This window comes from Mesoplodon mirus, assembly GCF_964341445.2.
Source record: "Mesoplodon mirus genome assembly, chromosome: 11".
In the NCBI taxonomy this organism is placed as follows: Eukaryota; Metazoa; Chordata; class Mammalia; order Artiodactyla; family Ziphiidae; genus Mesoplodon; species Mesoplodon mirus.
The window spans coordinates 80,536,553-80,549,952 of NC_138987.1; the positions used below are offsets into that span (position 1 = coordinate 80,536,553).

Genomic DNA, 13,400 nt, shown 5'->3' on the forward strand with positions numbered 1-13,400 from the left:
ACAGTTCATCAAGCCAAGGTGTGCTGTCCCCAGATAACCTCCAAGCAAGGGTGATTCAAAAGTAAATCACATTTCCCTCCCTTACACTTCCCAACCTCCCTAACCCTAAACCCCTCCTTCTAGGCACCTCAAGGAAAGATGCTTTTGCACAAGAAAGGTAGGGTAACACCTTGAGACATGCTAACCATTAATTGGTCCTTGGGTGAATTTATAGTCGAAACTCACCAACTACCGAAGTGGTGGGGAAAAAACAAAACCAGAAAATCACACACACTCATGGAGTGATTTGGTAAAGTCTTCTCAGAGCAGCAGCACCCCTAAAAGGCCTGGCATAAGCCAACGAAATCTCTTTTGGAATCTACCTTCTAGGTAGCCCTCAAAGAATTTCCCCAAATGACTTCTTGTTCTTATTATTATTACTACCCAGTAGCCTGGTAGGAGGGAGTTGAGAAAGGGATGAAAGATGCAGACTCCGCACGCCAGGCCAGGCACAGGAATAAATCAATGTGAGGGAGGCGCTGACACTTCCAGGCTGGCCTGGAGCGAGGCTGGCGGAATCGTGCTGAGGAAAGCCAGTCAGTGTCAGGCAGCCAGAATGGGCGAGCCCTGACGAAATAGGAGAGTGAGGACGTGAGGACGTGCCAGCGAGAAAAAGAGGGCAGTCAGCAAAGCGCTGAAGCTAGGGTGAGGCGAGCTAACAAAATGCAAGCCGTGCGATTCTGTACGCCTGCCAAAGGGCAGTGACAAAGCTGATTCTCAGATTCTGGTGGCAAAAATAAATGAGGAAACGTGATCACTAACTTCTGTTATAAAGTTCATCACCATCATTAAAAAATGACAGTATGACATTGATCATTATCATCCTAAGGATAATAATGATCAATATGACAATAACAATTCCTCCTCCTGTCCTCTGACCACCACCTCCAGCATCAAGAAACCCTGTGCTTGGAGATCAGCTCGGTGCTCTGTGACCACCTAGAGGGCTGGGATAGGGAGGGTGGGAGGGAGGGAGACGCAAGAGGGAAGAGATATGGGAACAGATGTATATGTATAACTGATTCACTTTGTTATAAAGCAGAAACTAGCACACCACTATAAAGCAATTATACTCCAATAAAGATGTTAAAAAAAAAAAGAAACCCTGTGCTCTTTCTCTGATATCTGTCTTAGGACAAACATCATATGATATCACTTATATGTGGAATCTAAAAAAATGATACAAATAACAGAAACAGGATTTACAAAACAGAAACAGACTCACAGACATAGACTCAAACTTGTGGTTACCAAAGGGGAAAGGTGTTGGGGGAAGGATAAATCAGGAGTTTGGGATTAATGGACACAAAATAAACAACAAGGACCTACTGTATATGTATAGCTCAATATAGACTTTGCTGTACACCTGAAACTAACACAACATTGTAAATCAACTCTACTGCAGTAAAAGAAAGAACAATAATGAAAAAAAGAGAAACACTGTGCTCACCCTTTACACTCGTCCTTAACAACAACCCTATGAGGCAATGCATTACCCCTGTTTCACAGCTGTGGGAGTTGAGGATTAGAATGTGAAATTACTTAAGTCCCACGGCAATTAAGGCAGGGAGCCAGGATTCGAACCCAGGTTTGCCTCCAGGACCCACCCATGCATTATTGGCTCCCAGGTATTCAGACCCACGCAGGTTCTCAGAAAGTGCCTGCTGCTGCAGAAGAAGGCTTACTCCAAATGGGGTCTGCAAACCACTGTCGTCATCACACCGTGGTGAGATGAGCACAGAAATTAAGAATACACATTTAGACACGCTTATGGAAACGTAACACTGTTGTGGCATCCCAGCCCATGAGCGTTTTTCCACTAATTAATTGTACCGTATTTCACAATGGATGGGGGTGGGGAACACCTGCTCTCCCCCCAGATAGTCTGCAAAGCACTGCTGCAGAGTGTAGAGAAAAAAATCATTTCACCATCCTCTGTCTTCAAAGTAATGACGTGTGGACCATCCATGTGCGGCCTTCTCATGATCTGGCATCTGGGCGTTTGTGGATCCAGTTGGGGTACACTCTGCCTAGGGCACTGGAATGCAGCCCCAGCTGCTTTAAGTCACCTCATCCGTGGGTAGCACTGACTAAGGATCCGGTCAGGATGTGTGATGCGTACGTGACCACCTCGCTTCAGCTTAGCAGGGCCAATGGTGAAATCTACGCTCTGTTCCAAAGAATCCCTTCTGGATTCAGGCAGCGTCTCCTCCCTACTGAGCTGCCTCTGCCCCTCGTCCCAGGCAGACTTCCACATAACATTTATCACACTGGGTGTTAATGATCTCCTCCGGGGTCTGTCTCCCTTGTCCACCATGAGCCCCTCCAGCCCAGAGATCTTGCCTCCTTCATTTTCCTAACCCCAGCGCAGGACAGGAACCGAGCGGATGCTCATTTCATGTTTGTTGAATTAGTTGACTGATTCATGGCTTTTCCCTTAGGTCCTCTTCTGCCAGGACGCTGTGAATGTGAAAACTGTTGGGTAATTTTAGGGTTGCAAGCAAATGACCTCAGCTGAGCCTGCTAATGTTCACTGCGAAAAGATTTAAGGGAAGTGTTGCATACAACTTATGCAAGACCCAGTTGTGGGTAAAAGAGAATCTTCTTTCACAATAGACTCTTATGAACCAAAGACCTCCTATCACACTCCCTAAAGGAAGCCTGCCAGGCAGTCCCCCAACACCTGGGCTGCTCTCTGCACGGCACTGAAGGGATCAAGGGCTGAACTTGCTTTTCCCCACTGCCTGCACTCCAGATCTGCATGCAGTCAGCTGATCAGAGTGCACAAGTCATTTTTCTACCATCTGTGGAGATCTAAGGAAGGTGATTTAAAGTACAACTTGCACAAATTATTGCTGAATAGCCCTTTAATAGCTGTCTCTAGTTTTACCTCCTAATTTGCCAATGCCCCCTCCTCCTCCAATCCGAACAGATTTGCCAGGACTTTTTGGCTCAGTAAGAAGTAAGATCCTCTTTGTCTGGGCTGCAGTTTGCACCTGGAGTCCAGGGAACACTGCCCTCCTCTAAGCTACTTTAACTTGACTTGGCAAAGTCTCTATGTTCAGACCACAGAACTTGCTTTTCCCCGAAACAGATTCCTTTTCCTGGCATGCAGTATAGGACAGAGATCTAGTCTTCTTTGCTTATTCCTTTCTTATACTTCTTTTTTTTTTTTTTTTTTTTTTTTTGCGGTATGCAGGCCTCTCACTGTTGTGGCCTCTCCCGTTGCGGAGCACAGGCTCCGGACGCGCAGGCTCAGCGGCCATGGCTCACGGGCCCAGCCGCTCCGCGGCATGTGGGATCTTCCCGGACCGGGGCACGAACCCGTGTCCCCTGCATCGGCAGGCGGACTCTCAACCACTGCGCCACCAGGGAAGCCCCCTTTCTTATACTTTTTGAGCCAGATTTCACTATAATCTTTTAGATCTTTACAAATCTGAACTTTGAGAGGCTTCTCAGTGGTCTGCAGCGAACTCCTCTGCCGGGTCTTCTGATCATCTCGGTATGAATTTATGTCATTAACATTCCTGTGCCTAAAACTCAATTCTATTTCCATCATTCTACCCACCAGACCAGGGTTATTCCCAAACCAGATGTGATTTTGACTACACATATACACAGAATACTTATTACGCTTTGATTTAAAATTCAAGCTCAAATAGGGGAACTTCTAAAGTCAGAAACGATCACGCACGCCCCAAGAAGCATCAGCTAAGGACCTCCTTCACCCAACGTCTCGTAAACGTGAGAATATCTTAGAATAGTAAGGTGTGATGCATTTTCAGGTGCTACTTACAAGTCTGAATAAAGTTTTAAGAGAAATTGCTGAATTTAAGGAGGTTTTCTTTGCTAATAGTGGATATCTGTCAATAACTTAAAATTATAATAACTAACATTTAAAAACTTCTATCCCTTTCTTTTTCTCTTCTTCTTCTGGAACCCCTATAATTCAAATGTTGGTGCGTTTAATGTTGTCCCAGAGGTCTCTGAGACTATCCTCTGTTCTTTTCATTCTTTTTTCTTTATTTTGCTCTGCAGCAGTTATTTCCACTATTTTATCTTCCATCTCACTTATCCGTTCTTCTGCCTCAGTTATTCTGCTATTGATCCCATCTAGAGTGTTTTTTATTTCATTTATTGTGTTTTTAATCGATGCTTGATTCATCTTTAGTTCTTCTAGGTCCTTGTTAACTGTTTCTTGCATTTTGTCTATTCTATTTCCAAGATTTTGGATCTTGGAAATAGAATCTTGGATCATCTTTACCATCATTATTCTGAATTCTTTTTCAGGTAGACTGCCTATTACCTCTTCATTTGTTAGGTCTGGTGGGTTTTTATCTTGCTCCTTCTCCTGCTGTGTGTTTTTCTGTCTTCTCCTTTTGCTTATGTTACTGTGTTTGGGGTCTCCTTTTTGCAGGCTGCAGGTTCGTAGTTCCCGTTGTTTTTGGTGTCTGTCCCCAGTGGCTAAGGTTGGTTTAGTGGGTTGTGTAGGCTTCCTGGTGGAGGGGACTAGTGCCTGTGTTCTGGTGGATGAGGCTGGATCTTGTCTTTCTGGTGGGCAGGTCCACGTCTGGTGGTGTGTTTTGGGGTGTCTGCGGACTTTTTATGATTTAAGGCCACCTCTCTGCTAACGGGTGGCGTTGTGTTCCTGTCTTGCTAGTTGTTTGGCATAGGGTGTCCAGCACTGTAGCTTGCCGGTCGTTGAGTGAAGCTGGGTGCTGGTGTTGAGATGGAGATCTCTGGAAGATTTTTGCCGTTTGATATTATGTGGAGCTGGGAGGTCTCTTGTGGACCAGTGTCCTGAAGTTGGCTCTCCCACCTCAGAGGCACAGCACTGACTCCTGGCTCCTCAATTTGGGATGATTTGTTGTCTATTCATGTATTCCACAGATGCAGGGCACATCAAGTTGACTGTGGAGTTTTAATCCGCTGCTTCTGAGGCTGCTGGGAGAGGTTTCCCTTTCTCTTCTTTGTTCTCACAGCTCCTGGGTCTCAGCTTTGGATTTGGCCCCGCCTCTGCGTGTAGGTCGCCGGAGGGCATCTGTTCTTCACTCAGACAGGACAGCGTTAAAGGAACAGCCTCTTCGGGGACTCTGGCTCACTCAGGCCGGGCGGGAGGGAGGGGCACGGAGTGCGGGGCGAGCCTGCAGCGGCAGAGGCCGGCGTGACGTTGCACCAGCCCGAGGTGCGCCGTGCGTTCTCCCAGGGAAGCCGCCCCTGGATCCCGGGACCCCGGCAGTGGCGGGCTGCACAGGCTCCCGGAAGGGCGGTGTGGACAGTGACCTGCGCTCGCACACAGGCTTCTTGGCGGCGGACTGAGAAAATATTTGAAGAGATTATAGTTGAAAACTTCCCTAATATGGGAAAGGAAATAGTTAATCAAGTCCAGGAGGCACAGAGAGTCCCATACAGAATAAATCCAAGGAGAAATACGCCAAGACACATATTAATCAAACTGTCAAAAATTAAACACAAAGAAATCATATTAAAAGCAGCAAGGCGGGCCTCCCTGGTGGCGCAGTGGTTGAGAGTCCGCCTGCCGATGCAGGGGATACGGGTTCGTGCCCTGGTCTGGGAGGATCCCATATGCCGCGGAGCGGCTGGGCCCGTGAGCCATGGCCGCTGAGCCTGTGCGTCCGGAGCCTGTGCTCTGCAACGGGAGAGGCCACAACAGTGAGAGGCCCGCGTACCGCAAAAAAAAAAAAAAAAAAAAAAAAAAGCAGCAAGGCAAAAACAACAAATAACACACAAGGGAATCCCCATCAGGATAACAGCTGATCTCTCAGCAGAAACTCTACAAGCCAGAAGGGAGTGGCAGGACATAATTAAAGTGATGAAGGAGAAAAACCTGCAACCAAGATTACTCTACCCAGCAAGGATCTCATTCAGATTTGATGGAGAAATTAAAACGTTTACAGACAAGCAAAAGCTGAGAGAGTTCAGCACCACCAAACCAGCTTTACAACAAATGCTAAAGGAACTTCTCTAGGCAAGAAACACAACAGAAGGAAAAGACCTACAATAACGAACCCAAAACAATTAAGAAAATGGGAATAGGAACATACATATCAATAATTACCTTAAATGTAAATGGACTAAATGCTCCCACCAAAAGACACAGATTGGCTGAATGGATACAAAAACAAGACCCATATATATGCTGTCTACAAGAGACCCACTTCAGACCTAGAGACACATACAGACTGAAAGTAAGGGGATGGAAAAAGATATTCCATGCAAATGGAAACCAAAAGAAAGCTGGAGTAGCAATTCTCATATCAGACAAAATAGACTTTAAAATAAAGACTACTAGAAGAGACAAAGAAGGACACTACATAATGATAAAGGGATTGATCCAAGAAGAAGATATAACAGTTGTAAATATTTATGCACCCAACATAGGAGCACCTCATTACATAAGGCAAATACTAACAGCCATAAAAGGAGAAATCGACAGTAACACACTCATAGTAGGGGACTTTAACACCCCACTTTCAGCAATGGACAGATCATCCAAAATGAAAATAAATAAGAAACACAAGCTTTAAATGATACATTAAACAAGATGGACTTAATTGATATTTATAGGACATTCCATCCAAAAACAACAGAATACACATTTTTCTCAAGTGCTCATGGAACATTCTCCAAGATAGATCATATCTTGGGTCACAGATCAAGCCTTGGTAAATTTAAGAAAATTGAAATTGTATCAAGTATCTTTTCCAACCACAATGCTATGAGACTAGATATCAATTACAGGAAAAGAGCTGTAAAAAATACAAACACATGGAGGCTAAACAATACACTACTCAATAACGAAGTGATCACTGAAGAAATCAAAGAGGAAATTTAAAAATACCTAGAAACAAATGACAATGGAGACACGACAACCCAAAACCTATGGGATGCAGCAAAAGCAGTTCTAAGAGGGAAGTTTATAGCAATACAATCCCACCTTAAGAAACAGGAAACATCTCGAATAAACAACCTAACCTTGCACCTAAAGCAATTAGAGAAAGAAGAACAAAAACACCCCAAAGTTAGCAGAAGGAAAGAAATCATAAAAATCAGATCAGGGCTTCCCTGGTGGCGCAGTGGTTGAGAGTCCGCCTGCCGATGCAGGGGACACGGGTTCGTGCCCCGGTCTGGGAAGATCCCACGTGCCACGGAGCGGCTGGGCCCGTGAGCCATGGCCGCTGAGCCTGCGATGCAGGGGACACGGGTTCAGGCCCCGGTCTGGGAAGATCCCACGTGCCACGGAGCGGCTGGGCCCGTGAGCTATGGCCGCTGAGCCTGCGCGTCCGGAGCCTGTGCTCCGCAACGGGAGAGGCCAGAACAGTGAGAGGCCCGCGTACCGTAAAAAAAAAAAAAAAAAAAAAAAAATCAGATCAGAAATAAATGAAAAAGAAATGAAGGAAACGATAGCAAAGATCAATAAAACTAAAAGCTGGTTCTTTGAGAAGATAAACAAAATTGATAAACCATTAGCCAGACTCATCAAGAAAAAAAGGGAGAAGACTCAAATCAATAGAATTAGAAATGAAAAAGGAGAAGTAACAACTGACACTGCAGAAATACAAAAGATCATGAGAGATTACTGCAAGCAACTCTATGCCAATAAAATGGACAAATTCTTAGAAATGCACAACCTGCCAAGACTGAATCAGGAAGAAATAGAAAATATGAACAGACCAATCACAAGCACTGAAATTGAAACTGTGATAAAAAATCTTCCAACAAACAAAAGCCCAGGACCAGATGGCTTCACAGGCGAATTCTATCAAGCATTTAGAGAAGAGCTAACACCTATCCTTCTCAAACTCTTCCAAAATATAGCAGAGGGAGGAACACTCCCAAACTCATTCTACGAGGCCACCATCACCTTGATACCAAAACCAGACAAGGATGTCACAAAGAAAGAAAACTACAGGCCAATATCACTGATGAACATAGATGCAAAAATCCTCAACAAAATACTAGCAAACAGAATCCAACAGCACATTAAAAGGATCATACACCATGATCAACTGGGGTTTATTCCAGGAATGCAAGGATTCTTCAATATACGCAAATCAATCAACGTGATACACCATATTAACAAGTTGAAGGAGAAAAACCATATGATCATCTCAATAGATGCAGAGAAAGCTTTCGACAAAATTCAACACCCATTTATGATAAAAACCCTGCAGAAAGTAGGCATAGAGGGAACTTTCCTCAACATAATAAAGGCCATATATGACAAACCCACAGCCAGCATCGTCCTCAATGGTGAAAAACTGAAACCATTTCCACTAAGATCAGGAACAAGACAAGGTTGCCCACTCTTACCACTCTTATTCAACATAGTTTTGGAAGTTTTAGCCACAGCAATCAGAGAAGAAAAGGAAATAAAAGGAATCCAAATCAGAAAAGAAGAAGTAAAGCTGTCACTGTTTGCAGATGACATGATACTATACATAGAGAATCCTAAAGATGCTACCAGAAAACTACTAGAGCTAATCAATGAATTTGGTAAAGTTGCAGGATACAAAATTAATGCACAGAAATCTCTGGCATTCCTATATACTAATGATGAAAAATCTGAAAGTGAAATCAAGAAAACACTCCCATTTACCATTGCAACAAAAAGAATAAAATATCTAGGAATAAACCTACCTAAGGAGACAAAAGACCTGTATGCAGAAAATTATAAGACACTGATGAAAGAAATTAAAGATGATACAAATAGATGGAGAGATGTACCATGTTCTTGGATTGGAAGAATCAACATTGTGAAAATGACTCTACTACCCAAAGCAATCTACAGATTCAATGCAATCCCTATCAAACTACCACTGGCATTTTTCACAGAACTAGAACAAAAAATTTCACAATTTGTATGGAAACACAAAAGACCCCGAATAGCCAAAGCAATCTTGGGAACGAAAAATGGAGCTGGAGGAATCAGGCTCCCTGACTTCAGACTATACTACAAAGCTACAGTAATCAAGGCAGTATGGTACTGGCACAAAAACAGAAAGATAGATCAATGGAACAGGATAGAAAGCTCAGAGATAAACCCACGCACGTATGGTCACCTTATCTTTGATAAAGGAGGCAGGAATGTACAGTGGAGAAAGGACAGTCTCTTCAATAAGTGGTGCTGGGAAAACTGGATAGGGACATGTAAAAGTATGAGATTAGATCACTCCCTAACACCATACACAAAAATAAGCTCAAAATGGATTAAAGACCTAAATGTAAGGCCAGACACTATCAAACTCTTAGAGGAAAACATAGGCAGAACACTCTATGACATAAATCACAGCAAGATCCTTTTGGACCCACCTCCTAGAGAAATGGAAATAAAGACAAAAATAAACACATGGGACCTAATGAAACTTAAAAGCTTTTGCACAGCAAAGGAAACCATAAACAAGACCAAAAGACAACCCTCAGAATGGGAGAAAATATTTGCAAATGAAGCAACTGACAAAGGATTAATCTCCAAAATTTATAAGCAGCTCAATAACAAAAAAACAAACAACCCAATCCAAAAATGGGCAGAAGACCTAAATAGACATTTCTCCACAGAAGATATACAGACTGCCAACAAACACATGAAAGGATGCTCAACATCTTTACTCATTAGAGAAATGCAAATCAAAACTACCATGAGATATCATCTCACACCAGTCAGAATGGCCATCATCAAAAAATCTAGAAACAATAAATGCTGGAGAGGGTGTGGAAAAAAGGGAACACTCTTGCACTGCTGGTGGGAATGTGAATTGGTACAGCCACTATGGAGAACGGTATGGAGGTTCCTTAAAAAACTACAAATAGAACTACCATATGACCCAGCAATCCCACTACTGGGCATATACCCTGAGAAAACCATAATTCAAAAAGAGACATGTACGAAAATGTTCATAGCAGCCCTATTTACAATAGCCGGAGATGGAAACAACCTAAGTGTCCATCATCGGATGAATGGGTAAAGAAGATGTGGCACATATATACAATGGAATATTACTCAGCCATAAAAAGAAACGAAATTGAGCTATTTGTAATGAGGTGGATGGACCTAGAGCCTGTCATACAGAGTGAAGTAAGTCAGAAAGAGAAAGACAAATACTGTAATACTGTATGCTGACACATATATATGGAATTTAAGAAAAAAAAATGTCATGAAGAACATAGGGGTAAGACAGGAATAAAGACACAGACCTACTAGAGAATGGACTTGAGGATATGGGGAGGGGGAAGGGTAAGCTGTGACAAAGTGAAAGAGCGGCATGGACATATATACACTACCAAACGTAAGGTAGATAGCTATTGGGAAGCAGCCGCATAGCACAGGGAGATCAGCTCGGTGCTTTGTGACCGCCCGGAGGGGTGGGATAGGGAGGGTGGGAGGGAGACGCAAAAGGGAGGGGATATGGGAACATATGTATATGTATAACTGATTAAATTTGTTATAAAGCAAAAAAATAATAATAAAAAATAAAAACTTCTAAAATATTGAGAGGTATGTACAGCAGGTTTTATCTTCATATTATGTATGAGAAAACTAGTAGAAATATAGAGGCTTTTCAAGTTCACATAGTAAACTCAAGATGAAGTTTTTAGTGAAACCAAGTTTTCTGACCTCCAATTAGTATTTTCTCCACATACAGAATACGGACAAGCATCAAAATGAATACCTATAAAGTTGAAAGACACATCTGTATAAAATCTCAGGAGCCAATAACAAAACAAACCCACCAGGGACTTCAATTCCAGGGAAGACTTCACAAACCCCAGTGTGGAGGCCATTTTCAAACTCACCTTTTAAAGATCTCAAGTGTTCAACAGCCATTCTTAAAACTGTCAGTTTGTCCAGTTTCCGTGCCATGGGATTGCACTGAGGGATCATCGCGGACAGTTTTTCAATCAGGTGGTTCATTTTATCTCTCCTCCGCTTTTCGGTTTGGCTATGAGCTTCTCTAAGAAGGAGAAAGAGCTTCCGTTATATTGAACATTTAACAGACCCCCAGTGACGCCAGAGGCAGCAGTGGGAGCACGGGTGAGGCCAGCAAGCCTCCGCTGTTCTTCCTCCCGACTTTGGCCCTGCAGGTGGCATTCTGCGAAGAGGCAGGAGTGGCACTCATTCACACTGCTTTTACCCCCCCCCCCAAATCTTTGCTCTTTCCTTCCTGACCTTATTCCCTGAAACCTTCAAGAACTAAGACCTCTGTGTGAGAGCTGCGGCAGGTGGTTTTTTAGCTTCCCTCCAGTCATAGAGGAAGAATGGGTCGCCTTCTATTCAAAGTTAACTCCTTTCTGGTCTTTGTTTGAACAGTTATCAGCATTTTAAGCTCATTCTCTTTCACATTTCCTTCTATGCTTCGATAAATGGGCTCAAGTCTCTTCCCTTTGAGGAAGAAACCCCTTTCCAGAATTCTAGGGATTTTTTTCCCTTGCTACTGTCTTCCCTCCTTGGCCAGCTTCCTGAGAGTAACCTTTCATCTCCCAGGTGCCTCTCCTATTAAAATCAACCTCCCAGGATATCCCTGGTGGTGCAGAGGTTAAGAATCCGCCTGCCAATGCAGGGGACATGGGTTCGATCCTTGGTCCAGGAAGATCCCACATACCATGGAGCAACTAAGCCCGTGAGCCACAACTACAGAGGCTGCGCTCTAGAGCTCGCAAGCCACAACTACTGAGCCTATGTGCCACAACTACTGAAGCCCATGCACCTAGAGCCTGTGCTCCGCAACAAGAGAAGCCACCGCAATGGGAAGCCCATGCACTGCAACGAAGAGTAGCCCCCACTCCCTGCAACTAGAGAAAGCCCACGGGCAGCAATGAAGACCCAGTGCAGCCAAAAAAAAAAAAATTGAAATAAAATAAAATAAAATCATCCTCCCAGCCCCCATTCCACTAAAACTACTCTAGCAGAGGTCAGCCTCATCTTATGCAACCCCAGGTGATCCCTGCCTTGAATTTGACACTGTTGCCATTTCTCATTCTTCACTGGCTTCTGTGACCTCTCCTCTCCTCCAGCCTCTCCACTCAGCTCCGCCCCCTTAGCCTCCCTACTCAGCTCTTCCTCTGTCCTTCAATACTGGCCCCCCAGAGACCCCTCACTTGACACCACTCTCTCCTCACCTACAGCTTCACCCTAAGAGATCGCATGCCTTCATAAGGCTTTACAGCTACTCATAAGCTACTTACCATTCAATCCCTATCTCATTCATTCTTTATCCAATTCCCAACCTTCAGAACTAAAATTATGCACCTCAGTGATTCATAAGCCCCCTAAAACTCAAGAAATCCCAAACTGGATGCATTCTCTGCAGCCGACCCCATTTTAATCCTTCCTCTGCCAGCCCTGATTACTCTTCCTTCTAAAGGGTTTATCTTGATTGGTGACGCCACTGGACTAGCTCTAGACCCTCCCTTCCTTCTTCACCCTGAAGAGCCAAATAATCACAAACTCCTATAAATTCTAGTTCTTAAAATAGTTCTTAAATATTTGAGATGGCTTGAGCCATGTGGTCAAATTGAAGTTGCAGAGTCACTCTCCCTGGAGTGCACGTCCTGAGGAGGCTGAACACGGGAGGGCACTTAGGGCACCAGGATGCGCAGTTAACTTTGAATTTCAGATAAACAGTGAATACTTTTTTTAGTATAAGTATATCCTAGTGCAATATTTGGGACATACTTGTACTAAATAGTCTTCATTACATACCTGAAGTTCACAGTTGGCCAGGTGTCCTGTATTTTATCTGGCAGCCTAGTCTGGGGGGGGGGGCTCATTCACACTCCCCAGCAGCCAGTTCAGCAGATGAGGGGCAGCCTTGGCCTCCAGATGACACCACAACGATGTGATGCCACTTAATCCCCTCTCATTTCTGTGACCCCTTTCTAACTCAGAGGCTACATGACTTGTCTATCAGCATGAGGCTGAAACTTGAACCACACACGGCCCCGGTCTCTCGAGCCTCCTGCTATTATCACAGTGCTCAGCAAAGTGGTCGCCACAGCCCAAGAGAGAACTGGTTCTTTCCGGGGTAAAATGGTCATTCAGCTGCATTGACATAAGAGAAATATTGGCAACATGTGAAATGTTCAACAAGTAATGCAACCTAAGCCCTCTCTCTTAAGATTTGTTAAGAATCTTGTGGTTATAGGGCTTCCCTGGTGGCGCAGTGGTTGAGAGTCCGCCTGCCGATGCAGGGGACACAGGTTTGTGCCCCGGTCCGGGAGGATCCCACGTGCCGCGGAGCGGCTGGGCCCGTGAGCCATGGCTGCTGAGCCTGCCCATCCGGAGCCTGTGCTCCGCAACGGGAGAGGCCACAACAGTGAGAGGCCTGCGTACCCCCACCCCC

The 13,400-nt window shown here is 44.3% G+C and overlaps 1 protein-coding gene across 4 annotated transcripts in view; it reads right to left on the reverse strand.

Moving 5' to 3' along the window:
- The window catches only part of BMAL2 (basic helix-loop-helix ARNT like 2), a 105,663-nt gene that overhangs the window by 40,437 nt on the left and 51,826 nt on the right, over positions 1 to 13,400 (reverse strand). For all 4 annotated transcript variants that reach the window (XM_082637081.1, XM_082637078.1, XM_082637079.1 and 1 more), the window contains one exon: positions 10,855 to 11,012. In XM_082637081.1, the coding sequence (XP_082493207.1) occupies positions 10,855 to 11,012 (158 nt within the window). The remainder of the gene's footprint in view (positions 1 to 10,854; positions 11,013 to 13,400) is intronic.